General features: G+C 46.5%; 1 protein-coding gene across 14 annotated transcripts in view; it reads left to right on the top strand.

The window, feature by feature from the left end:
• Positions 1-27,884, top strand: part of PBRM1 (polybromo 1) — a 338,709-nt gene that overhangs the window by 283,222 nt on the left and 27,603 nt on the right. For 7 of the 14 annotated variants that reach the window (XM_069206081.1, XM_069206082.1, XM_069206071.1 and 4 more), the window contains exons 25-27: positions 2,892-3,044; positions 3,615-3,816; positions 10,515-10,694. In XM_069206081.1, the coding sequence (XP_069062182.1) occupies positions 2,892-3,044; positions 3,615-3,816; positions 10,515-10,694 (535 nt within the window). The remainder of the gene's footprint in view (positions 1-2,891; positions 3,045-3,614; positions 3,817-10,514; positions 10,695-27,884) is intronic. The other 7 variants (XM_069206075.1, XM_069206079.1, XM_069206083.1 and 4 more) reach the window with 1 other exon arrangement.

Raw genomic sequence — 27,884 nt, forward strand, 5'->3', positions numbered from 1 at the left:
TGTAATGCATGTGTTGTAATAACGCCTGACGCATGAGAGTATACCTGTACATTTGCATTGGGAGTTATAATGTGTAATGCATATGTTGTAATAACGCCTGACGCATGAGAGTATACCTGTACCGGTGCATTGGGAATTATAATGTATGTGTTGTAATAACGCCTGACGCATGAGAGTATACTCGGACAGTTGTATTGGGAGTTATAATGTGTAATGCATATGTTGTAATAACGCCTGACGCATGAGTATACCTGTACAGGTACACTGGGGATCATATTATGTAATCATGTGTAAGGTACGGGTGCATTGGGAATTATAATGTGTAATGCATGTGTTGTAATAACGCCTGACGCATGAGAGTATACCTGTACGGGTGCATTGGAAATTATATTGTGTAATGTATGTGTTGTAATAACACGTGAAGTATGAGAGTATACCTGTACGGGTGCATTGAGAATTATAATGTGTAATGTATGTGTTGTAAAGACGCCTGAAGTATGAGCGTATACCCGTACGGGTGCATTGGGGATTATAAAGTGTAATGCATGTGTTGTAATAATGCCTGAACCAAGACTGTATACCTGTACAGATGCATTGGGAATTATAATCTGTAATGTATGTGTTGTAATAACGCCTGAAGAATGAGAGTATACATGTACGGGCACATTGGGAATTGTAATGTATGTGTTGTATGTCTAAAGAGAGAAGGATACCTGTACGGGTGCATTGGGAATTATAATGTGTAATGTATGTGTTGTAAAGACGCCTGAAGTATGAGCGTATACCTGTACGGGTGCATTGGGAATTATAATGTGTAATGTACGTGTTGTCAAGATGCCTGAAGTATGAGCGTATACCTGTATGGGTGCATTGGGGATTATAAAATGTAATGCATGTGTTGTAATAATGCCTGAAGCAAGTCAGTATACCTGTATGGGCACATTGGGAATTATAATGTGTAATGTATGTGTTGTATGTCTAAAGAGAGAAGGATACATGTACAGGTGGATTGGGAATTATATTGTGTAATGTATGTGTTGTAATAACGCCTGAAGCATGAGAGTATACCTGTACGGGTGCATTGGAAATTATATTGTGTAATGTATGTGTTGTAATAACGCCTGAAACAAGAGTATACCTGTACAGGTACACTGGGGATCATATTATGTAATCATGTGTATCTGTATGGGTGCATTGGGAATTATCATGTGTAATGCATGTGTTGTTATAACGCCTGACGCATGAGAGTATACCTGTACGGGTGCATTGGGAATTGTAATCTATGTGTTGTAATAACACCTGATGCATGAGAGTATACCTGTACAGTTGCATTGGGAGTTATAATGTGTAATGCATATGTTGTAATAACGCATGAGAGTATACCTGTACAGTTACATTGGGAGTTATAATGTGTAATGCATATGTTGTCGCACACATGATGACCAGGGCCATTTTGGTCAAGAATATGAAGTTTGGATTTCACCTTCATTTTTTTTTTTTTTGTTGGTTTGAAATTATTATATGTTCAGGATGTGTACGACTTCGTAAACTTTGTAATTAACCTGAGAGTGACTGGAAGCCGTTTGCCAGAGATTCACCTGCTATTCAAATTGGAAGAGCTGACTTATCATAGATGGTTTTCAAGTAATGTTCATGTTCTTTCTGTTTTACTTCTGTTTACTTCATGGTGCTGTCTGCGGTAGGCCACATTGACCTGATGGTTATGTTTCAGTTTGTCGTTACTGAATTTTATATTGTGCTTTGAGTTGCTGGTAATTATGTTCTCCTGACTGAATGCTCCAGTTCTCTCCTATATGGCTGCTCGGGTACTGAGATGAGGCACTGCATGCTTAGACGCAATATTCCTCTGCAATGTTTCCATGCAACTCCGCACAGATCTTTTTGAATGGTGATTTTTTTCCTTGTCTGATAAGTTCCATTCTATGACCTTTGACTACATCCCTTCCACTGTTGACCCTCTTGTCTCCCTGTTTGTTCCATGACCAGCGCACAGCCCTGTTTAAGTGTGTTCTGCGCCGCGAAGGTGGTAGGTGGCACCTGGTAGCAACAGACCCAGATTTAAGGCCCAGGAAAAAACTTATTTACAGAGAAAATATTTCAAGTGTTTTTTTTGTTCCCTCTGGAAATAATTTAGGAGTTTTCCTATTGCTGTTTCTTCCAATGTTTAATCTTTTTGTTCTATAGTTAATTAGAGGGGGGCCGATCCTGTGCGGGAACACCCGTTATTGACGTGTTGACTTTGTTTGGAAGGCTTTTCATGGTGCTTTCTATGGCATAGCTGACCCCCAAGTGGGTCTTTTTTTAAGGAGGCATCTAAAATCTGACTGCTTGTTGGCCTCTGAAGAGCAGTCACTAAAAAAAGGCTGCATCCAGTTCTCCGTTAGCTTAAGGATGCGTGTCTTCATAGTCATGGTCAGACTCCAGTAAGGAGCTTCGTGATTGGGTGCCCGGTCTGTAAGGCTACCTGGAAGACTGTGCAATGATCAGTGCAAGCGGTCCCATGTTCCTTTGCATCAACGCTAAGGTGCAGACCAGGTGCCACCAGCAGATTGTCCAGGTAAAACGTCCCCTTGGAATCTTCCCCATTGTATCACGTGTCCCTTGAAACGTCCACGGTAGTGTGGTGGTGGCCCGTGCACTGGGTGTGGTTGCATGGGGCAAGTGGGGGTCTCAAAGATCGATAACCTTTGGGTGGTGTCGGGGCATCCCTCTTCAAGCAGCAATACCATGTAGCTCTTCTGTCCTCTGCGTTTTCTCACCTTACCCGTATTTCAGTCACTTCCCACAAATCCACTGAAGTTTGTCTGGTCAAATGCGAAAACAGTTTAAAAAAAAAAAGAAATCCTTGTCTTTTAATCATTTACAATTAGTGTTTGAAAACACTAAATCAGGGCACCGTACTCCTGGCGTCATCGGTCAGGCACCCCCCAGAGCAGACAGAAAGTCAAAGGCAAGATGAGGATCCTCGCAAGACGGCGGAGAGAGGAGCCAATTTACCCAAAATGTCCATAGACCACTCAAAGGTAATTTTGGAGACTAAGGCCAGAAACCATGTACATAAGTGCTCAGGGGAAGGTTGCACCTCGGGTGGAATGGGATTTGTGGTATTGCTGCTTCTCAGTCCTTTGGTGGATGCACAAACGGGACGTGTCCGAAGCGCCCCCTGTGCATAGAGGGCCTTGTCTTGTTAGGAACCTGCTTGCTGGTCTCATCAGTTGTTTAGCATGCGTCACCTGCACATTTTTACTGCTTTTGTATAGAGGAGTAAAAGATGAAGCAAGCCCTTAATTCTTATTTACTAATGAGTTCTTAATTGAGGTTCTGTGCCTGACTGCTTCGACCTCCAGTTCCATGATACGTTTTCTTAAAAAGCAAATCTTTTGCTTTACCAAGTTGGCTTCTGATGCATGAGTTTTCTCTCCTAAAACAAAGGTGTTAAACTTTCAGTTAAAAGGTATTCTCTGCTGCCTGTTTTTCTTTTTTGCCTGAACCCCATGTGATCTGTTGGCACAACTAGACTGAAAACATATTATCTACCCAAGCTCTCTGTGCACAAAATGCAAACTATCTTGACGCTGCCCTCCCTTTTCTAGTCCACTCCGAAGTCCTCCAAGAGCAGCCTGAAGAAGGATGGGGCGAAGAGGAAGATCAACATGAGCGGCTACATTCTGTTCAGCAGCGAGATGCGAGCCGTGATCAAAGCTCAGCACCCGGATTATTCCTTCGGAGAGCTCAGCCGGCTGGTGGGCACCGAGTGGAGGAACCTGGAGGCCATCAAGAAGGCGGACTATGAAGGCAAGTCCTGACTGTCGACACCTGAGTAGCCGTTCCCAAAGTATGTCTTTCCTTATGTCTCAGGTTTCTTGTGGACTGTTCAACATAGCAGGTGTATGTAAAATGTCATCTGTCCTTGGACAAAGATGAAGATGAAGAACCTCCAGAGAAGTGAAATATGTGTAAAGAATCCTTCAGGCGGACCAGCAGATAAAGGGTTCTTTATGACTAAGAAATCTTGTCTATCGATAGAGCAAAGGGAGCCGGAAGGACTTGCATTTATTTGCAGATATTGTCACCTCTGAATTGTTATCATAGAGTGGGTTAACCAGGAATATACAGAATTCATGGCTCTGTATCTTTGTTAGAATTTGCTCAAAGGTGGAGCTCTTCAACACATCGCTCCCATGCACGGCGTTAAGAGCAGATCACCTTTGAAGATCTCTAAGGATTTATCATTGTTTATAGAAACCTTATGTCAGATTATTACCACCTTCTCGATCCAAATATTGTCCTCCTAATCAACTAACAAATGTTCAGCTACGAAGTAAAGATTTGCATGCACTTTATCACATTAGAATTGGTAACCTGCACTCGCTCCTAGCAATTAGAGGGGCTACGTTTTTATTGTCCAGTGAAAGGCACACAAGGGGGGGGGTCTCTTTTATTGGGCGCCCGCCATTACTCAAGCATTCTGCAGAGCGTCCTGGGTCACTGTTAGAAATAGAAAGCACATGTTCGATGGCATCTGTCGCTGTAGATACACATGGTATGCATGAGCTCGCCATCTGGTGTTGGGTCGGAGTGTTACAAGTTGTTTTTCTTCGAAGAAGTGTTTTCGAGTCACGGGACCGAGTGACTCCACCTTCTGTGCTCATTGCGCATGGGCGTCGACTCCATCTTCGATTGTTTTCTTTCCGCCATCGGGTTCGGACGTGTTCCTGTCGCTCCGAGTTTCGGAACGGAAAGATAGCTGAAGACGGAAGATTTTCGACGGTATCGTTGCGATCCGGTTAGAGATAGACACATACGACGACGCGTTGAACATCGAAGCGCCTCGGTGCCCTTCGGGGTAGATTTCGGCACCCCGTCGGGGCCTAGTCGGCCCGACCGCGTGGAGGACAACGCCGATGGATCGGACCCCGTTTCGATTCTGCCCCGAATGCCACAACAAATATCCTTATACGGACCTACACTCGGTCTGTAATCTGTGCCTGTCACCCGAGCACAGCGAAGAATCCTGTGAGGCCTGTCGGGCGTTCCGGTCCCGAAAAACTCTGCGCGACCGTCGAGCGAGAAGACTCCAGATGGCGTCCACGCCAAAAGAGCGTCGACAGTTCGAGACAGAAGAGGAACAGGAGGAATCCTTTTCCATCCAGGACTCAGACTCCGACGAGCTACACTCTACAAGAACTGTGAGTAAGACGTCGAGATCAAACCTTAAAAAAGGAAAGAAGGCCCAGGGGACGCCACTGCCAACCGGCCATGGCTCCACCCAAATTCTCGGTGACCAACAATCGGCACCGAAAAAGGCCCATTCAGTGTCGAGATCGTCCGACTTCGGTCGAGACACCGGCACGCAGCCTCCTCGGGACCGAGAGAGTGCTAAACAGAAGCATCGACACCGAGAGTTCGGTGTCGACACGGATCGACGCCGAGACAGTGGCGCCGAAGACCATAGAGGCCAAGAATTTTCGGCACAGAAAAAGAGGAAGGTTACCTCGGAGCCGAAAAAATCGACTGGGTTTTCGGAGCCGAAAAAAGCGACATCAGACCCTGTTTCTGGCTCCTACACTGAAGAGCATTCTATGTCTTCTCAAATGAAGAAACATAGCTTTGAACAAGAACTGCAATCCACTGACGTGGATCACACGCAAAAGCGTATCTTTATTCAGCAGGGGACTGGGAAGATCAGTACCCTTCCACCTGTCAAACGAAAGAGAACGCTTCAGTTTACTCCTCAGCAACAAACAGCACAAAAGGTAACACCTCCTCCCTCGCCTCCACCTGTAACTCCGGCTTCGCCAACTTACACCCCGTCACATTCGCCAGCTCACACCGCCATGAGCCACGATGACCAAGATCAGGATGCGTGGGACTTGTATGACGCACCAGTGTCTGATAACAGCCCAGACACATACCCAACTAGGCCATCACCACCGGAAGACAGCACAGCCTACTCACAAGTGGTGGCTAGAGCAGCATTATTCCATAATGTGGAACTACACTCGGAACAAGTAGAGGATGATTTTTTATTTAACACCCTCTCCTCAACCCACAGCTCCTACCAAAGCCTGCCGATGCTCCCAGGCATGCTACGCCATGCAAAGGACATTTTCAAGGAGCCAGTTAAAAGTAGGGCAGTGACGCCTAGGGTGGACAAAAAGTATAAGGCGCCTCCTACGGACCCTGTATTCATCACCTCTCAGCTGCCACCAGACTCTGTGGTGGTAGGGGCTGCCAGAAAACGGGCAAACTCACACACTTCTGGGGATGCACCTCCCCCAGATAAAGAAAGTAGGAAGTTCGATGCAGCCGGGAAGAGGGTTGCTGTCCAAGCAGCAAACCAGTGGCGCATCGCAAATTCACAAGCGCTGCTAGCGCGATACGACAGAGCCCACTGGGATGAGATGCAGCATCTCATTGAACATCTCCCAAAAGATCTGCAAAAAAGAGCAAAACAGGTTGTTGAGGAGGGTCAAAACATTTCCAACAATCAAATACGCTCCTCCATGGATGCAGCAGACACGGCCGCAAGAACCATTAATACGTCGGTTACCATCCGTAGGCACGCATGGCTCAGAACGTCTGGATTCAAGCCAGAAATTCAGCAGGCAGTGCTTAACATGCCAGTAAACGAGAAACTTCTGTTCGGTCCGGAGGTCGACACAGCCATAGAAAAGCTCAAGAAGGACACTGACACTGCCAAGGCCATGGGCGCACTCTACTCCCCGCAGAGCAGAGGATCTTATAACACCTTCCGCAAAACACCTTTTAGAGGAGGGTTTCGGGGTCAGGCCACACAAGCTAGCACCTCACAGTCCGCACCGCCCACCTACCAGGGACAGTACAGGGGAGGTTTTCGGGGCCAGTATAGAGGGGGGCAATTTCCTAGAAATAGAGGAAGATTTCAAAGCCCCAAAACCACTACCAACAAGCAGTGACTCACACGTCACTCACCCCTCCCACACAACACCAGTGGGGGGGAGGATACATCAATATTACGAAGCATGGGACAAAATAACTACAGACACATGGGTCCTAGCAATTATCCAACATGGTTATTGCATAGAATTCATGCAATTCCCTCCAGACATACCACCAAAATCACAAAATTTATCAAAATACCATTCACAGCTTCTAGAGATAGAAGTTCAAGCACTACTGCAAAAAAATGCAATAGAATTAGTACCAAGCACACAAATAAACACAGGAGTTTATTCACTGTACTTCTTGATACCAAAAAAGGACGAAACACTGAGACCAATTCTAGACCTCAGGGTAGTAAACACATTCATCAAATCAGACCACTTTCACATGGTCACACTACAAGAAGTGTTACCATTGCTCAGAAAACACGACTACATGACAACCCTAGACCTCAAGGACGCATATTTCCATATACCAATACATCAATCACACAGGAAATATCTAAGGTTTGTATTCAAAGGAATACATTACCAATTCAAAGTATTGCCTTTTGGTTTAACAACCGCTCCAAGAGTATTCACAAAATGCCTAGCAGTAGTCGCTGCACACATCAGAAGGCAGCAAATACATGTGTTCCCGTATCTAGACGACTGGCTAATCAAAACCAGTTCGCTCACACAATGCTCAAACCACACAAATCAAGTCATACAAACCCTCTACAATCTAGGGTTCACCGTCAACTTTGCAAAATCAAACATTCTGCCAAGCAAAGTACAGCAATATCTAGGAGCCATAATAGACACGACAAAAGGAGTAGCAACGCCAACTCCACAAAGGATCCACAATTTCAACAGGGTCATTCAACACATGTCTCCAAACCAAACAATACAAGCAAGAACAATACTACAGCTCCTAGGCATGATGTCCTCATGCATAGCCATTGTCCCAAACGCAAGACTGCACATGAGGCCCTTACAACAGTGCCTAGCCTCACAGTGGTCTCAAGCACAGGGTCACCTTCTAGATCTGGTGTTGCTAGACCGCCAAACTTACCTATCGCTTCTATGGTGGAACAGTATAAATTTAAACAGAGGGCGGCCTTTCCAAGACCCAGTGCCACAGTACGTAATAACAACAGATGCTTCCATGACAGGGTGGGGAGCACATCTCAATCAACACAACATAAGAGGACAATGGAACATACATCAAACAAAACTGCATATAAATCATCTAGAATTATTAGCAGTTTTTCAAGCACTAAAAGCTTTCCAACCAATCATAACCCACAAATACATCCTTGTCAAAACAGACAACATGACAACGATGTATTATCTAAACAAACAAGGAGGAACACATTCAACGCAGTTAAGCTTGTTAGCTCAAAAAATATGGAAGTGGGCAATCCACCATCAAATTGGTCTAATAGCACAGTTTATTCCGGGGATCCAGAATCAGCTGGCAGACAATCTCTCTCGAGATCACCAGCAAGTCCACGAATGGGAAATCCACCCACAAATTCTGAACACCTACTTCACACTCTGGGGAACACCACAAATAGACTTATTTGCAACAAAAGAGAACGCAAAATGCCAAAACTTCGCGTCCAGATACCCACACAAGCAATCCTAAGGCAATGCCCTATGGATGAACTGGTCAGGAATATTTGCTTACGCTTTTCCTCCTCTCCCTCTCCTTCCTTACCTAGTAAACAAATTGAGTCAAAACAAACTCAAACTCATTTTAATAGCACCAACGTGGGCAAGACAACCCTGGTACACAACACTGCTAGATCTGTCTGTAGTACCACACATCAAACTGCCCAACAAACCAGATCTGTTAACGCAACACAACCAACAGATCAGACACCCGGACCCAGCATCGCTGAATCTAGCAATCTGGCTCCTGAGATCCTAGAATTCGGACACTTACAACTTAGCCAAGAGTGTATGGAAGTCATAAAGCAGGCCAGAAGGCCATCCACTAGACACTGCTACGCAAGTAAGTGGAAAAGATTTGTTTGGTACTGCCATCATAATCAGATACAACCACTAGAGGCAACTCCAAAACATATAGTAAATTACTTGCTCCATTTACAAAAAGCAAAGCTAGCCTTCTCTTCTATTAAAATACACCTTGCAGCAATATCTGCATACCTGCAAACTACATATTCAACTTCCTTGTATAGGATACCAGTTATCAAAGCATTCATAGAAGGGCTTAAAAGAATTATACCACCAAGAACACCACCTGTTCCTTCATGGAACCTAAACGTGGTTCTAACAAGACTCATGGGCCCACCTTTCGAACCCATGCACTCTTGCGGAATACAATTCCTCACCTGGAAAGTTGCCTTTCTCATCGCCATTACATCTCTAAGAAGAGTAAGTGAAATTCAAGCGTTCACAACACAAGAACCTTTTATACAAATACATAAAAATAAGGTCGTCCTACGACCTAATCCAAAATTTTTACCAAAAGTTATTTCTCCATTCCATCTAAATCAAACGGTAGAACTACCAGTATTCTTCCCACAGCCAGATTCTGTGGCTGAAAGAGCACTACATACATTAGATGTCAAAAGAGCATTAATGTACTACATTGACAGAACGAAGAACATCAGAAAAACTAAACAGCTATTTATTGCATTCCAAAAACCTCATGCAGGTAACCCAATATCAAAACAAGGTATAGCCAGATGGATAGTTAAATGCATCCAAATCTGCTACCTTAAAGCAAAAAGACAACTGCCCATTACTCCCAGGGCACATTCAACAAGGAAAAAAGGTGCTTCAATGGCCTTTTTAGGAAACATCCCAATGCAAGAAATTTGTAAGGCAGCCACTTGGTCTACGCCTCACACATTCACCAAACACTACTGTATAGATGTGCTATCCGCACAACAAGCTACAGTAGGTCAAGCTGTATTAAGAACTCTATTTCAGACAACTTCTACTCCTACAGGCTAAACCACCGCTTATGGGGAACTAACTGCTTACTAGTCTATGCATACCATGTGTATCTACAGCGACAGATGCCATCGAACTGAAAATGTCACTTACCCAGTGTACATCTGTTCGTGGCATCAGTCGCTGAGATTCACATGGACCCACCCACCTCCCCGGAAGCCTGTAGCAGTTCAGAAGTTACCTTCAATTTTGTACATTTGTATATATATTACTTAATCCTTTAATAGGTACATACTTACATTTTCATTGCGCGGGCACTATTACTATAGTACAACTCCTACCTCACCCTCTGCGGGGAAAACAATCGAAGATGGAGTCGACGCCCATGCGCAATGAGCACAGAAGGTGGAGTCACTCGGTCCCGTGACTCGAAAACACTTCTTCGAAGAAAAACAACTTGTAACACTCCGACCCAACACCAGATGGCGAGCTCATGCATACCATGTGAATCTCAGCGACTGATGCCACGAACAGATGTACACTGGGTAAGTGACATTTTCATTCTTGTGCCTTTGTTGTATTTGTTGTTACGTTGCATCATCAAATAACGTTCTTTGGTATTATTTAATAAAACCATCTCACCCCTTTGTGCCCCTTTTACAGAGCGAGCAGCAAAGGTTGCTGAGCAGCAAGAGAGAGAGCGAGCAGCTCAGCAGGCCCAGCAACAGCAGCAACAGAACGCAGCCTCCCCCCGAGCAAGTACTCCAGTTGGTGCCCTCATGGGGGTCGTGCCCCCTCCCACGCCTATGGGAATGCTGAATCAACAGATCACCCCGGTGTCAGGTAAAGGGCCCTCTGCCTCCGTGCTGCACCCGTGGGCACTGGTCCTCTGGCCAGTTTTGTGCTTGTGGCTCAATCCTCCCAGCATGAAGAAGATCCTGTTACCATGACCTTTGAACTTATGCTTTCTTTCTTATTATTTTTTCCCACCATCTTAATGGTTTTGATTGAGTAAATGTAATCTTGAGAAATCAAAGGCCATTGCAGATCCAGAGTGATCAGTCCTGAGACTTCTTACTGGATTACATATTGTAAAATCCACAATATATGTTTAGATGGATATGAATGCTAACAAAAGGAACCTGTAAAAGACCTGCCAACTTTTTTGTTGAGCAGAGTGGGGGTGAGCTTGCACAGTTGCAAGGTTCTGGGGCACAATCCTGTGGCAGACAGGAGTTAGAGGTCATGAGATGGTCAGTCTGTTGCCAGCACTCAGTCCAACCATGAGCTCGAAAGGTGCTGTTGATAACATTAAGAGCGTTCCTCATGCAAAGGTGAACATGGGCTTACCCTGCCTTCTAGGCCCTCGATTAAGGCTGGCAAAGAAGCATAGGCATGTAATTCTGATGCAGATCAAGTCACTTGCAGCAAGATATTGTAGGAAGCTCCTAATAAAGTGGACCAAAAGAGGTGCATTGTGCAAAGATTCCAGGCGAACCCCAAAGGAACGACAGAGGCACAAATGACAGCCCAAACACTCTCCTTCTGGGCACTGTGGCCGAGCAGTTACGTGTATCGGAGGGTAGCGCAAAGCATGTAAGGTACATACTCATACTGTGAGACACGCACTCAATAAAGAAATCCAACGTCAATTTATTAAAAAAAGAACGCATACTTTTATTTCAACTTGGATACCAAGATCACCGTAGTCAGGTAAGTACTTTTTGAGTAATGAGTTTTAAACAGTTTTAAAAAGTAGACTGTGCATTTTTCTGAAGCTTCAGTCCTAACCTGTGAGAGAAAATATACATGACAGACAGGTACTTCACAGCAACTTAAAGGACTGATCTTCCGGACATAAGGTAAGTACAGGGCAGGGTCCAAGGCCACACCGACAGGTCACCTAGGCGGCACTGGGGCGTTGGGTGCCCCGTGTAAGTCAATGGGGATCGGTCCGGTCAGAAAGATGCTCCAGGGATGGACAAAGAGTCCAGTCCGGGTGAACCACCGACGAGTTCAGTTCTTGCAATGCTCGGGGAAACGGAAGGACACCAATAGTCCTGTTCTCCTTGCTTCAGGGTGCAGAGATGGTTTGGACTGCTGGGCTTCATCACCGGTGGCGGTTGCCGTAGAGGGGTACCTGCAGAAAGAGGCTGCAGGCTTGGACTGGGGTTCCAGTCTGTAGGAAGTTGGCTCTGTATGTACTATTTCAAAGTAAGAAATAGCGTGCACAGAGTCCAAGGGTTTCCCTTAGAGGTAAGATAGTGGCAAAAGTAGATAATTCTAATGCTTTATTTTGTGGTAGTGTGGTCGAGCAGTAGGCTTATCAGAGGGTAGTGTTAAGCATTTGTTGTACACACACAGGCAATAAATGAGAAACACACACTCGAAGACAATTCCAGGCCAATAGGTTTTTTATATAGAAAAATATATGTTCGATGGCATGTGTAGCTGGAGATACACATGCTGTGCACATCCCGCCATCTGGTGTTGGGCTCGGAGTGTTACAAATTGTTTTTCTTCGAATAAGTCTTTTCGAGTCACGAGACCGAGGGACTCCTCCCATTTCGACTCCATTGCGCATGGCCGTCGACTCCATCTTAGATTGTTTTTTTTCCGCCATCGGGTTCGGACGTGTTCCTTTTCGCTCCGTGTTTCGGGTCGGAAAGTTAGTTAGAATCTCGGAAAAATCGTCGGTATTGTTTGCGTTCGGTATCGGGTTAGTTACAACAGATCGACACCGAATTGAGAAGAGCTCCGGTGGCCCTTTGGGTTTTTTTGATTCCCGTCGGGGCCTGGTCGGCCCAGCCACGTGTCTCTTCAAGGCTGATGGAACGGACCCCATTCCGCTTCTGTCCAAAATGCCATAGCAAGTATCCATATACAGATCAACACCTGGTCTGTAACTTGTGTTTGTCACCGGAACACAGGGAGGATACTTGTGAGGCCTGTCTAGCGTTTCGGTCGAGGAAGACATTCAGGGACCGAAGAGCAAGAAGACTGCAAATGGCGTCGGCGCCGACAGGACAAGGGTGTTTCGAGGAGGAGGAAGAAAAATTCTCCATCCAGGATTCGGACTCGGAGGAGGTTGATCCCGAAGAAACGCCGAAAACCGTGAGTAAGACGTCGAAACAAAAAACTCACAAAAAGACTGCCAAAGCCCAGGGGACGCCACCGCCAACAGGCCATGGCTTAACCCGAAAAGTAGGTGACCGTCCATCGGCACCGAAAAAGGGTGAGCTGGTGTCGAAGTCATCCGACTCCGGTCGAGATACAGGCACGCGGCAATCTCGGGCCCGAGAGAGTGGCTCCGAAAAGATTCGGCACCGAGACAGCGGCACCAAAGTTGGTCGGCACCGAGAGGGCACGACGCCGAAAAGCAAAAAGATTTTGTCGGAGCCGAAAAAAGCAGCAGAAAAGGTTTTGGTGCCGAAACATCCGGCATCCGAACCGAAAATTAGTTCCTATTCAGAGGAACAAGGACTGTCCTCTCAAATGAAGACACACAGATTTGAAGAGGAATTACAAACAATAGAGCCAGATCACACGCAAAGGCGGCTCTTTATTCAAAAAGATACAGGGAAGATCAGCACTCTTCCCCCAATCAGAATGAAATGAAAACTTGCCTTCCAAAACAAGGACAAGGACAAACAGCCACAAGCAAAAGTGGCTAAACAAATAACACCACCACCATCCCCACATCACTCTCCACAACTATCACCGGTAGCCACTCCACCAATGATGCAATCCCCAACACATACAGGGATGAGTCAAGATGACCCTGACGCATGGGACCTTTACGACGCACCAGTGTCAGACAATAGTCCTCAGTGCTATCCAGCAAGACCCTCGCCACCTGAGGATAGTACAGGCTACATTCAAGTGGTATCAAGGGCAGCAGCATTTCACAATGTCAGCCTTCACTCAGAACCCATTGAAGACGACTTCCTTTTTAATACACTGTCTACGCACAGTCAATATCAAAGTCTGCCAATGTTGCCCGGAATGCTAAAACACTCCAAACAGGTGTTTGAAGAGCCTGTCAAAGGGAGAGCCATTACTCCAAGAGTAGATAAAAAATATAAACCGCCACCAACAGACCCAGTGTACATCACACAACAGCTATCACCAGACTCTGTTGTAGTTGGAGCAGCGCGCAAAAGAGCCAACTCTCATACTTCAGGAGACGCGCCACCTCCAGATAAAGAGAGTAGAAAATTCGACGCAGCAGGCAAAAGGGTGGCGACACAGGCAGCAAACCAGTGGCGTATTGCACATTCGCAAGCTTTGCTAGCCAGATATGATAGGGCCCATTGGGACGAGATGCAACACCTTATTGAACACTTGCCAAAGGAGGTTCAAAAAAGAGCGCAGCAAGTGGTCGAAGAGGGACAAAATATCTCCAATAATCAAATTTGATCAGCAATGGATGCTGCAGTCACAGCTGCTAGAACTGTCAACACAGCAGTAACAATCAGGAGACATGCATGGCTGCGTACATCAGGATTTAAACCAGAAATACAGCAAGCTGTGCTGAATATGCCATTCATCGGACAGCAGTTGTTTGGGCCGGAGGTGGACACTGCAATTGAAAAACTTAAAAAAGACACTGACACGGCCAAAGCCATGGGCGCCCTCTACTCCCCGCAGAGCAGAGGCACATTTCGGAAAACACAATTTCGAGGGGGGTTTCGAGGGCAAACCACAGAAGCCACAACCTCACAAACAAAGCCCACTTACCAAAGCCAGTATCAGCGGGGAGGTTTTCGGGGACAATATAGAGGAGGACAGTTTCAAAGAAACAGAGGAAAGTTCCAAAGTCCCAAAACTCCTCCAAACAAACAGTGACTTCAAGGTCACAAATCCCCAACACATAACACCTGTGGGGGGGAGACTAAACAAGTTTTACACACATTGGGAGGAAATAACAACAGACACTTGGGTCTTAGCAATTATCCAGCATGGTTATTGCATAGAATTTCTCAAATTCCCTCCAAACGTCCCACCGAAAACACACAATATGTCAAAACAACATATAGATTCTAGGACTAGAAATTCAGGCATTGCTACAGAAAGAAGCAATAGAATTAGTACCAAAAGATCAATTAAACACAGGAGTTTACTCACTGTACTTCCTGATACCCAAAAAGGACAAGAGCCTGAGACCGATACTAGATCTCAGAACATTAAATACTTACATCAAATCAGACCATTTTCACATGGTTACTCTACAAGACGTAATCCCACTGCTCAAACAACAAGACTACATGACAACACTAGACCTAAAGGATGCATATTTCCATATACCAATACATCCTTCACACAGAAAGTACCTAAGGTTTGTATTCCAAGGGATACATTACCAATTCAAAGTGTTGCCATTCGGAATAACAACTGCGCCAAGAGTTTTTACAAAATGCCTGACAGTAGTAGCTGCACATATCAGAAGGCAGCAAATACATGTGTTCCCATACCTAGACGATTGGTTAATCAAAACCAATACGCTAAAACGGTGTTCACAACACACAAAATATGTCATAGAAACCCTACACAAACTAGGTTTCTCAATCAACTACGCAAAGTCACACCTGCAGCCGTGCCAAACACAGCAATACTTGGGAGCAACAATCAACACAGCAAAAGGGATTGCTACTCCAAGTCCACAAAGAGTACAAACATTTCACAATGTAATACAAACCTTGTATCCAAAACAAAAAGTACAAGTCAAAATAATACTGAAACTACTAGGCATGATGTCCTCATGCATAGCCATTGTCCCAAATGCAAGGTTACACATGCGGCCCTTACAACAGTGCCTAGCATCACAATGGTCACAAGCACAGGGTCAGCTTCTAGATCTGGTGTTGATAGACCGCCAAACATACATCTCGCTTCAATGGTGGAACAGTATAAATTTAAACCAAGGGCGGCCTTTCCAAGACCCAGTGCCACAATACGTGATAACAACAGATGCTTCCATGACAGGGTGGGGAGCACACCTCAATCAACACAGCATCCAATGACAATGGAACATGCAACAAAAACAGTTACACATAAATCACCTAGAACTGTTAGCGGTATTTCTAGCGCTGAAAGCATTTCAACCCATGATAACCCACAAATACATTCTTGTCAAAACAGACAACATGACAACAATGTACTACCTAAACAAACAAGGAGGGACACACTCAACACAGTTGTGTCTCCTAACACAGAAAATATGGCATTGGGCGATTCACAACCACATTCGCCTAATAGCACAATTTATTCCAGGAATTCAGAATCAGTTAGCAGACAATCTCTCACGGGATCACCAACAGATCCACGAATGGGAGATTCACCCCCAAATACTGAACACTTACTTCCAAATTTGGGGAACACCACAAATAGATCTATTTGCAACGAAGGAAAACTCAAAATGCCAAAACTTCGCATCCAGGTACCCACAACATCAGTCTCGGGGCAATGCGCTATGGATGAACTGGTCAGGGATATTTGCGTACGCTTTTCCCCCCTCTCCCACTCCTTCCATATCTAGTAAACAAGTTGAGTCAAAACAAACTCATACTAATAGCACCAACATGGGCAAGGCAACCTTGGTACACAACACTACTAGACCTTTCAGTAGTACCTCATGTCAAACTACCAAACAGACCAGATCTGTTAACACAACACAAACAACAGATCAGGCATCCAAATCCAGCATCGCTGAATTTAGCAATTTGGCTCCTGAAATCCTAGAATTCGGACACTTACACCTCACACAAGAATGTATGGAGGTCCTAAAACAGGCTAGAAAGCCTACCACTAGACACTGCTATGCAAATAAATGGAAAAGATTTGTCTATTACTGCCATAATAATCAAATTCAACCTTTACACGCATCTACAAAAGATATAGTAGGATACTTACTACATCTGCAAAAAGCAAAACTAGCTTTCTCTTCCATAAAAATACATCTTGCTGCAATTTCAGCTTACCTGCAAATTACGCACTCAACTTCATTATTTAGGATGCCAGTCATAAAAGCGTTTATGGAAGGCCTAAAGAGAATTATACCACCAAGAACGCCACCAGTTCCTTCATGGAACCTCAACATTGTCTTAACACGACTCATGGGCCCACCTTTTGAGCCCATGCACTCTTGTGAAATGCAATACTTAACGTGGAAAGTTGCATTTTTAATTGCCATCACATCTCTAAGAAGAGTGAGTGAAATTCAAGCGTTTACCATTCAAGAACCATTTATTCAAATACACAAAAATAAAGTTGTTCTACGAACAAATCCCAAATTTTTACCAAAAGTAATCTCACCGTTCCACTTGAATCAAACGGTAGAATTACCAGTGTTCTTCCCACAGCCAGATTCTGTAGTTGAAAGAGCACTACATACATTAGACATCAAAAGAGCACTAATGTACTACATTGACAGAACAAAACTAATTCGAAAGACAAAACAACTATTTATCGCCTTTCAAAAACCTCATACAGGAAATCCAATTTCAAAACAAGGCATTGCTAGATGGATAGTTAAGTGCATTCAAACATGCTATCTTAAAGCAAAGAGAGCTGCCTATAACACCAAAGGCACACTCAACCAGAAAGAAAGGTGCTACCATGGCCTTTCTAGGTAATATTCCAATGAACAAAATATGTAAGGCAGCAACATGGTCTACGCCTCATACATTTACCAAGCACTACTGTGTAGATGTGTTAACTGCACAACAAGCAACAGTAGGTCAAGCTGTATTAAGAAAATTATTCCAAACTACTTCAACTCCTACAGGCTGAGCCACCGCTTTTGGGGAGATAACTGCTTACTAGTCTATGCACAGCATGTGTATCTGCAGCTACACATGCCACCGAACGGAAAATGTCACTTACCCAGTGTACATCTGTTCGTGGCATTAGTCGCTGCAGATTCACATGCGCCCTCCCACCTCCCCGGGAGCCTGTAGCCGTTTAGAAGTAGATCTTAAACATTTGTACATTTGTAAATAGATTACTTGAAACTTTATTATGTACATACGCATTCACTCCATTGCATGGGCACTATTACTAGCACACACAACTCCTACCTCACCCTCTGCGGGGAAAACAATCTAAGATGGAGTCGACGCCCATGCGCAATTGAGTCGAAATGGGAGGAGTCCCTCGGTCTCGTGACTCGAAAAGACTTCTTCGAAGAAAAACAACTTGTAACACTCCGAGCCCAACACTAGATGGAGGGATGTGCACAGCATGTGAATCTGCAGCGACTAATGCCACGAACAGATGTACACTGGGTAAGTGACATTTTCCTTTCTTTTCTTTTATTTTAAGAACCACTGGTTCAAGATTTACAAACAATACTTTAAATGAAAGGTATTTCACTCAGGTATCTTAGGAACTTTGAATCATCACAATAGCATGTACAGTTTTGGCAAAAATGGCAATAAGCTTTTTTTAAATTGGACACAGTGCAAAATTCACTGGGGGAGGTAAGTATGTGTTAGTTTTTCAGGTAAGTAAAGCACTTACAGGGTTCAAAGTTGGGTCCAAAGTAGCCTACTGTTGGGGGTTCAGGGCAGCCCCAAAGTTACCACACCAGCAGTTCAGGGCCGGTCAGGTGCGGAGGTCAAAGTGGTGCCCAAAACGCATAGGCTTCAATGGAGAAGGGGGTGCCCCGGTTCCAGTCTGCCAGCAGGTATGTACCCGCGACTTCGGAGGGCAGACCAGGGGGGCTTTTTAGGGCACTGGGGGGGGGGGGGGGGGGGGGGAACGAACACCAGTCAGCACAGAATGTACACCCTTAGCGGCACAAGGGCGGCCGGGTGCAGAGTGCAAGCAGGCATCGGGTTCGCAATAGTTTTCAATGGGAGACCCGGGGGTCTCTTCAGCGATGCAGGCAAGGGGGGGGGGGCTCCTCGGGGTAGCCACCACCTGGGCTAGGAAGAGGGCCACCTGGGGGTCGCTCCTGCACTGGAGGTCGGATCCTTCAGGTCCTGGGGGCTGTGGGTTTAGTGGGTTTACCAGGCGTCTGGTTCTTTGAAGCAGGCAGTCACGGTCAGGGGGATCCTCTGGATTCCCTCTGCAGGCGTCGCTGTAGGGGCCCAGGGGGGTCAACTCTGGCTGCTCACGGGCTCGCAGTCGCCGGGGAGTCCTTCCTGTAGTGTTGGTTTTCCGCAGGTCGAGCCAGGGGGCGTCAGGTGCAAAGTGGAAAGTCTCACGCTTCCGGCGGGAAACGTCTGTTTTTTTAAAAGTTGTTTCTTTGTTGCAAGTTTCAGTCTTTGTGGAACAGGGCCACTGTCCTCGGGAGTTCTTGGTCCTTTTAGATGCAGGGTAGTCCTCTGAGGCTTCAGAGGTCGCTGGACCCTGGGGGACGCGTCGCAGTTTTTCTTGAAGTGGGGAGACAGGCCGGTAGGGCTGGGGCCAAAGCAGTTGGTGTCTCCGTCTTCTCTGCCGGGCTTCAGGTCAGCAGTCCTCCTTCATCTTCGGGTTGTAGGAATCTAGTTTCCTAGGTTCTGGGGAGCCCCTAAATACTGCATTTAGGGGTGTGTTTAGGTCTGGGAGGGCAGTAGCCAATGGCTACTGTCCTTGAGGGTGGCTACACCCTCTTTGTGCCTCCTCCCTGAGGGGAGTGGGGCACATCCCTATTCCTATTGGGGGAATCCTCCAAAATCAAGATGGAGGATTTCTAAAGGCAGGGGTCACCTCAGCTCAGGACACCTTAGGGGCTGTCCTCACTGGTGGGTGACTCCTCCTTGTTTTTCTCATTATCTCCCCTGGACTTGCTGCCAAAAGTGGGGGCTGTGTCCAGGGGGTGGGCATCTCCACTAGCTGGAGTGCCCTGGGGCATTGTAACACGAAGCCTGAGCCTTTGAGGCTCACTGCTAGGTGTTACAGTTCCTGCAGGGGGGAGGTGTGAAGCACCTCCACCCAGAGCAGGCTTTCGTTTCTGTCCTCAGAGAGCACAAAGGCTCTCACCACATGGGGTCAGAAACTCGTCTCTCAGCAGCAGGCTCGCACAGACCAGTCAAACCTGCACTGAACAATTGGGTAAAATACAGGGGGCATCTCTAAGATGCCCTCTGTGTGCATTTTTTTAAATAAATCCAACACTGGCATCAGTGTGGGTTTATTATTCTGAAAAGTTTGATACCAAACTTCCCAGTATTCAGTGTTGCCATTAAGGAGCTGTGGAGTTCGTTTTTGACAAACTCCCAGACCATATACTTAATATGGCCACAACTGTACCTACAATGTCTAAGAATAGACTTAGACACTATAGGGGCATATTGCTCATGCAGCTATGCCCTCACCTGTGGTATAGTGCACCCTGCCTTAGGGCTGTAAGGCCTGCTAGAGGGGTGACTTACCTATGCCACAGGCAGTGTGAGGTTAGCATGGCACCCTGAGGGGAGTGCCATGTCGACTTAGTAATTTTCTCCCCACCATCACACACAAGCTGGCAAGCAGTGTGTATGTGCTGAGTGAGGGGTCCCCAGGGTGGCATAAGACATGCTGCAGCCCTTAGAGACCTCCCCTGGCATCAGGGCCCTTGGTACCCGGGGTACCAGTTGCAAGGGACTTATCTGTGTGCCAGGGGTGTGCCAATTGTGGAAACAATGGTACATTTTAGGTGAAAAAACACTGGTGCTGGGGCCTGGTTAGCGGGGTCCCAGCACACTTCTCAGTGTCTTCTCTTAACTGCAACGGGGAGCCATTTCCTTACACAGTCCGATGGACCAACAAGTGGACTCAGGTCTCACGAGTCTCAGGCATGTGGACACCAGTGGTCCTCCTCTCCTCGGTCTAGGATGTCTGGGTGCAGTGGACTATTGGGTCTTAGTCACCAGAGGCGGTTTTGGTAGAGGAGGTCTGCCAGAAGAGGCTGCAAATGCCACCTGGATGTCCACAGTGGGCAACCTGAAGGTGGGCTTTGTCTCTGAAGAGCCTGGGAGCCAAACTGATAGTTTCCCACTTCAGCTTGGGTTAGGAGTCTTGGGTGCAGTGGTGCTGTCCGGCATCGGGTTTTGACAGTCCTTGATCCTCACAGTTCTTCTTTGGTTGCATGCAAATGCAGGGAAGCAGCTCCTCTGCTCCAAGGGAGTTCTTCTTGGGGAATTGCGGAGTACTGTCCGCTCTCCCGGTTTCGTGGAGGCTGTACAGCCGCAGGACAGATCAGTTACTCCTCAAGGGTCGGGTGGCAGGGCTGGCACCAAGTCAGTCGTGCACCTCGGTTCTCCAGTCAGCAGACCTCTTGTCCACTCCTTTTGTGTCCAGCTAAGATCTGAAGTCCTGGTATCAGGGGCTCCCCTGAATACCCAATTCAGTGGTGTTAAGGGGTGTGAGGGGAAGTGGCCAATGGGCTGCTGACCCCTAGGGTCACTACACCCCCTAGATGACCACTTCCTTTGAGGAGTGGGCATCACTGTGTCCCAGAATTACTAATTCCACTGCACACAAGATTGTGGAATTTCTAAGGCTGTGTTCATTTCAGCCTGATCACCCTAGTGGTGTGTCCAGCCTGTGAGTGCAATGTGCCTCCTACATAGCTAATTTTCCCACCTGTCCAGGTGCCCAGTGGACCCTGGGGTCGTCATCTCCCTTCTGAGGGAAACCAGATCTGCGTACCAAGGGCGGTGAGCTCCTTTGAAGCCTCCTGCTTTGGAATGCAGATTTACAGGTCATCCTGTTGGGAGGGGTGTGTAACACCCCTGCCAGAGCAAGATTTGTTCCTGACCTCCTGAGAGCAAAGGTTCTTACCTTTAGGGGTCAGAAACCCGTCTTTTGGTGGCAGGCTGGCTAGAACTAATCAGCACACCTACAGTTGCTAGTAAGTAAGTACATTTATTAGCATAGTTTATTAAAACCAACGCCAATTTAAAACACATCAAATTGATGGGCTAATAAACCCTTTAGTAATAGTTAAAATACAACCAATTACAAAAAACAATACAATCGCACCTGGTAGGATTTAATTAACGTACCTCTAGACTACTCACTTTCACAGTGGATTGGCCCCACCTAGTGGTCATAACGCTTAAAACTTGTCTTTAAGAATGGTTCAAAAGCGGGGTCTTAAAGACAAGACCTCTTGCAACCATGTGTATACAATAGCAGTACAACCTGATTAGCAATTCTGAAATCCCCACAAATCAGAATAACGAGTTTCCTTGTTCCTGAGTCTTTAGTTAAAATCTAAAAATACTTGATGACACCACATGATAGATACTAACCCTACAACTAAACTTTGATATATCACAACCTGCTCAGTTTCCTGTGCTTGGCCAAATAGCTACCCATCCGCAAGCACCCGAGGACATTGGAAACAGCAGCACCCCTATCCATCCTGGCTTTGCGCTACCATTTCAGCAATGTTTGACAATTTGTTTTTAAAGTCAGCATCATAAACGTAGTCCCCCGACAAGCAAGAGGAATTGAACAGCCACTTAACCAGCTAATGACGGCTGACGTACATGAGCGGGTACCGAGGGCCATAAAAATGTGTTTCAGGCATATTTTCCTTTGTTCGCCCAACGCCGGGCAAGCACAAAACACATGGACAAGTGACTCTTGTTTGTACCCACAGAGGCGACAAGTTTGAGTCCTAAACGCCTGCTTCCAGGAAGGGGCCATGTCTTTAATATCAATCGCCCCAAAGTGCAGAAGCATGAATAGATATTTCAGCGATTGCGCAAAAAATGCTGATAAATATTCCTGTGCACGGAGAGCTTTATATGATGATAACACGGTCTAAGAATGTTGTCTTTTGGCAAGTATCCGGTAGAACTCCGCTTTGCTCAAGCCCCAGATGTTTTGCAGGCCAAGTTCGAGTATAGAATTGTTTAAATGATTTCCCCGTGAGCCTATAATGTTGCAGCGCTGTTGCTTCTCGATTTCACTCCAACATAGATTGCTTATTCTGGAGCTCTCAATCTCCAGCAGAGATTTAAATATGTATTTTTTTTCTCTGAAATTTGTAGTTTTTTTTTTAATCCAAATTCTAGGCGTACCTGGGCTGGTTAAGCTGAATTTGGAATCTGGAACACTGTTTTAGAGGCCTTTGTTTGAATTTGATTTAAAACTTCTATTTCTTTGCCCAGCATTGTTTCAGCCCCATATGTAACTGTTGGCATTAGCCGTGCAGACCTTACAGAGAGAACATGGTTATATGATGGACAACTCAATTTTTGTTTTAAGATCTTAAACCCTTAGGCCAAGGGTTGTGCCTTTGCTTGAGCAGCAACAAGCTGAGGTTTAAAGGTTAAATTGTGGTCCGCCATGATTTATATGCAGGAACAACCTCCACTTGGGTTCCGTGGATGAACCGTGAAAAATATTTAAATTTAGAGTCCACCAGTCTGACCACTTTAGTTTTATTCAAGTTCAATTCCAAACCTTGCTTGGCTATATAACAAGTGAGTGCGTCGATGCTGCGCTGCAGACCAGCTGGAGTTTGACTAAGTAATACTAAGTTGTCTGCGTACTGTAACCAAGCAACTGCTTCCTGAGCCAGAGCGGGCGGGTGATTGTTTATCAGAGAAAGAGCATTAGCTAGGCCTGCGATATAGATTAAAAGCACAGGGGCTAAGACCCATCCGAATATTTCTTGTGCCTGGACTTCATGCCTAGCAGAGCCAGGGCAGTCAAATTGGTTGAAGTCCCCGTGCCTGCTATGAAACCAGTCTGACTTTGTGGCAGGAGATGTTTCTCGTGTATCCAAACTGATAATTGCAACAGTAAACAGGATGCATAAAGCTTTGCTTCTACGTCAGTCAAGGCTTTTAGCCTGTAATTTAGCGGACAGGCAGGATTGCCGGTCTTATAAATTGGATGGAAGATGTTACCTTTCCAGGCATCTGGGAGCAGCCGTGTGCCCTGGAGATGGTTAAAAGGGAGCGCCAAGTAATAAGCCCAGTATGTTGCATCACCTTTAAAAAGGGCGTTAAGGATACCACTCTGACCTGCAGCTCCTTCCGTTTGCAGCTTTGTTATAATGCCTCTCAGCTGCTCAATGTCTATACCCGTGATCACTGTCTCCGTGCCGTGCCCCTGCCATTTTAACTTCTTTGTATTGTAGCTGATCAGAGCGGCGATGATGATGTTTGCAGTTGGTAGTAGCTTCCATACCAGTCTTAACTGTGTGGCTTGTGGCAAGTGATCGCTCTGCAGGCGAGCATGGATATTGTAGGTGGCGACAAGTGGCAGAGCTGCGTCAATCATTAACGTGAAGTCAATTGTTGATTATATTGAATTGCTTGGAAATGTTACTGGTGGGGGAGAAGCTCCCCCTGGGTGAGTCATCAAGCGATGGAGGCCAGTTGTTACTAACCTGTTGTTCAGGTGCAGGCCATGGTGTTTTTGACCCTGCTCTATGTAGCCTTTGCTCAAGTAAACATTAAAGTCACCTGACACAATATGAATGGCCTCCTCATACTGCCTCATCAACATTTTGAGGATGTTTAACAGTGTTTCCATGTTTGCTCTATTTTGATCCTTAGTCGGATGAATGTACATATTGGTTAATAGCAGTGGAGTATTAGCACTGTTTACCCCAGAGGTTCCAACTTGATTGGCAGCAGCCAGTCTATTCCGAGATCAATTTGTTTGATGCTCCATTAGCTTTAGTAGAACAGAAGATGGTGAGGTCACCTTTGGGATGCCCACATTTTTGGATCTTGATTGCAGGAACATGCCAGCCGACATAGCCTGAGATTTAAATCCGCTCCATACACCAGGTTTCCTGAAGCATGATGAGATCGAATTTCTGTAGTAACGTCAACACCTCTGCATCTGTTACCATTTGTTTCAGACCATGGCAATTTCAAGAGCATATGAAGAGGCCGTCCTCAATGGCAGTTTCTAGATCTTTCTTCCGGACCAATTGCTACTGTGGACCATAATGGATTGCCGCTCTGCCTGATTCCAGATTGGAGGCCTGCCAATAAATACTTGATGACTACTCTCCTGTTGAAGCGAATGTCGATTCCTTACTATAGTTATATTTTCTCATCTGCTTGGAGTCTGCTCCACTCCAACTGCTCCTTTCAACACTGAGGCCCTCCTCACAGCTCCCGGGAGCAAGGGGCTAGGATATCGGCATGGTTCTTGTCTTTGTTACATAATGCCCCATGAACTAAAGATGTGATGTGCCAGGATTTGAGCGGCAGTAGCTGGAGAGGCCAGGATGTAAGTGTTTCCTCTTTGTACCTATTATTCGGGTGCAGAACAATCTCCACTGTCTGCAGCTCCGCCGTAGTGATTAGCGCTCGGGCAGACTTGCATTTCAGAGTTTGTTGATTGTTCCTCTGTTTAGGATGTCAAAGGCCCCTTTTGAATTATTCCAGGGGATGAACAGGAATTTGTAGTCGCTCAAAGCCTCAGTTTGCTGTAAGGTCTGGCCTCCTGACGGGCTTATTGATGTCGGCAGTTTAAGATTAGTGTCGTTCTTTGTGAAATGTTTCTTGCTGGTATTCGGCATGGTATTTGCCTGTGGAGACTGTTGTGAGGCCTGACAATGATCGATTACTGAAGGAACTTGGTTATTTTCCCTACAATTGAAGGCTTCCCAACCAGCAGTGCTCCTTTGGTTCCCTTGAGCAGTAATCAGATCGATATTGGGATCCTCTTCCGAGGAGTTGCTAGTCGTAAGTTTGCACTGAACTGGGTTTCTACCCCGGGAGCTGGGCGTTGACCTGATATCTTTAGGTGACTGATTTCTCTAAGGTGATTGATTTCTGCGTGCGGAAATGGCTTGTGTTGGATTCTCCTGGTTATCCTTTTGCGTAGTCATCTGCAGCATAACAGATATACTGCTGTCCTCCGAATCTACCTCGTCCTTCCCCTCAGGGACTTTGCCCTGCTTGCTAATAGACTTTGCAAATGACTTCCAGATACTGTTTTGCTGAGCCTTATTCCGAGCTTTCATTTGTCGTTTCTTTTCCCTTTGAGTAAGAGAGACCTCTTTTGCTGCTGAAGTGTCTGAAGCTTTTCATGCTATCCCGTCCTTGACGCGACTTGATGATTGAATGTTGGAGTCTTTGCTGCCACCAAATGAGTTCTGGTTTTCCTCCTGCTGGGAGAAGCAAGTAGCCTGTAGTTTTCTGATTTCACAGTCGGCACCATTCTTATCAAGGTAATAGTTGTACACGGACCCTTTCCTCCCTCAAAACCCTGAGGGGGCCTGGGCGCCGACTTCTGTCAAGATGTCATTTAGAATCCCAGTAGTCTTGGGTGAGTTGTCTCCTATAGAAGCACATTGACATAGCACTTGCTGAGTGTAAGAATGGGTCTGAGCCCTTCTTATCTGGTCGTTCAACCCTTGAAGCTTCTTGTCAATACGATATGCACTGCCAGGATGTTGAGTAAGTCCACCTGAGTGTCCTGTTTGTCGGCTTGATAATAAATCGCTACCGACATTGCATTCATGGTCGATAGGAGAGCCCGGCAGGAGGCCCCGGCAACCCCAGAAACTGACTGGTCCTCCTTGAGTTTAGCTTCCAGAGAAGGATCTGCCGGGGCTTTTGCTTCCTCTTGATGGCCGACATGGAGCCCTGTGCCTGATCCAGCTTGACTATGGCACTGGAGTGCCAACGAGCTGCTACTACTGGTGGTACACTGTCTCGGAATAACTGTTGGATTTTCCGAATACTGCTCTCCTCCTTGCACAGTGTTGGACGGTTGGGCCGCATTAGTAGATCCCTCACTAGCCGCCGGCTCAGTTGAAGAAGCAGCGGTGCAAGTATCAGAGAGGTCGATTAGAGGTGGATCGTGCGTACTGTGCAGTTGCTGGTGCTCCTCCCTGCGGTGATTGCGGTACTTGTGGGGACTGTAGAGGGGATTTTTGGCTCCAGTTGTCCAGTTCCTAAGATGTAATGTGGAGGAGGAGTCCTGCTGACTGCCAGTATGTACTTCTGCCGTAGTTATTATGTTAGGGGCTCCTGGGCTGCTGCTGTGAAGCTTCCCCTGTCCTGAATGGGCCTCTGTCGCTGCAAAAGTTGTCCCAGTAGCAGCGTCCATATGCAGTAGAACCGGCCGAGAGCCATTGTGAGCTGGGGTGGACTTATCCGCCGGCTTAGTTAACAGAAAGTGGTTTTGTATCCCTCTTGTGATGTCCAGCTAGTTTACTTGAGGTGTTGACGGGATTCTTGGTCGTCGTAGGGTTAGTGGAGGGGTTCCACTCGGAGGAGTCTGTTGGCGGACCATGAATTCCGTTGGTCTCGGGAGCTTTGCCTTAACCTCTTTGACACTTTTCTCCTCCCCTGAGTTCGTCTCATCCTTGCTCCTCTGCTCCTTTTGCCGATAGTTGATGGTTAGGCGACCAAACTAGAATTGAGTGCCTGGGCCGGTGCTGAGTGGTGAGGTGCTGAGGCGCTTGGAAGCTTTCCTTTAGGCATAAGCCGCAACAGTCCTACACCGGCCACTTCCGTGCAAAAAGGTAGCTGCGGCCTAGAGCCCTGAAGTAACTTGCACCCTCAATAAATGTCCAATAAATATCCCTGCTCGTGAGGTAAGAAACTCAGAAGTTGCTCACTATTACTTGCACAATTGCCTGCACCACCTCCTAGTCTGTATTGCGCCTGTGCCTTTGCCGTGCTGGTGCGAGTTGAAACAGGTGCTTAGTGCTTGGCTTACTGCTGACTGACTGGTCCGCTGGCTCCACGTGTTGCCTGGGACCGAACACCACGCTGCAGTCCCACTGGTCCGCTGGCCGGCGCGTGGCCAACGATTGACTGATGGTGAGTGGGGGCTTGGGTGCCTGCACACCATGCTCCCCAACCCCTAGTCCCTGCCACTTGCCACCTCACCTTCAACTCCCCTTCAGTGAACTGGGTGCAGGCCTTGGGGCTCGGGTTCCTCCTTTTTGCCTCCCGTCACATGCAGTAGGAACGGACAAGGTTAGAGCCAGATTCAGCCTGATGCTAGATTGCAGCTCTCAGCTCCTGCAGGGCACTGGTATAGCAACCGGGATGAATTGGGCTTAGGGGGTGGGGGGGTCGGCAGGTCAACCAGGTCGGGCCAAATCGGTGAACCGGAGAGGTGGAGGCG

This window comes from Pleurodeles waltl, chromosome 9 (assembly GCF_031143425.1).
Source record: "Pleurodeles waltl isolate 20211129_DDA chromosome 9, aPleWal1.hap1.20221129, whole genome shotgun sequence".
In the NCBI taxonomy this organism is placed as follows: domain Eukaryota; kingdom Metazoa; phylum Chordata; class Amphibia; order Caudata; family Salamandridae; genus Pleurodeles; species Pleurodeles waltl.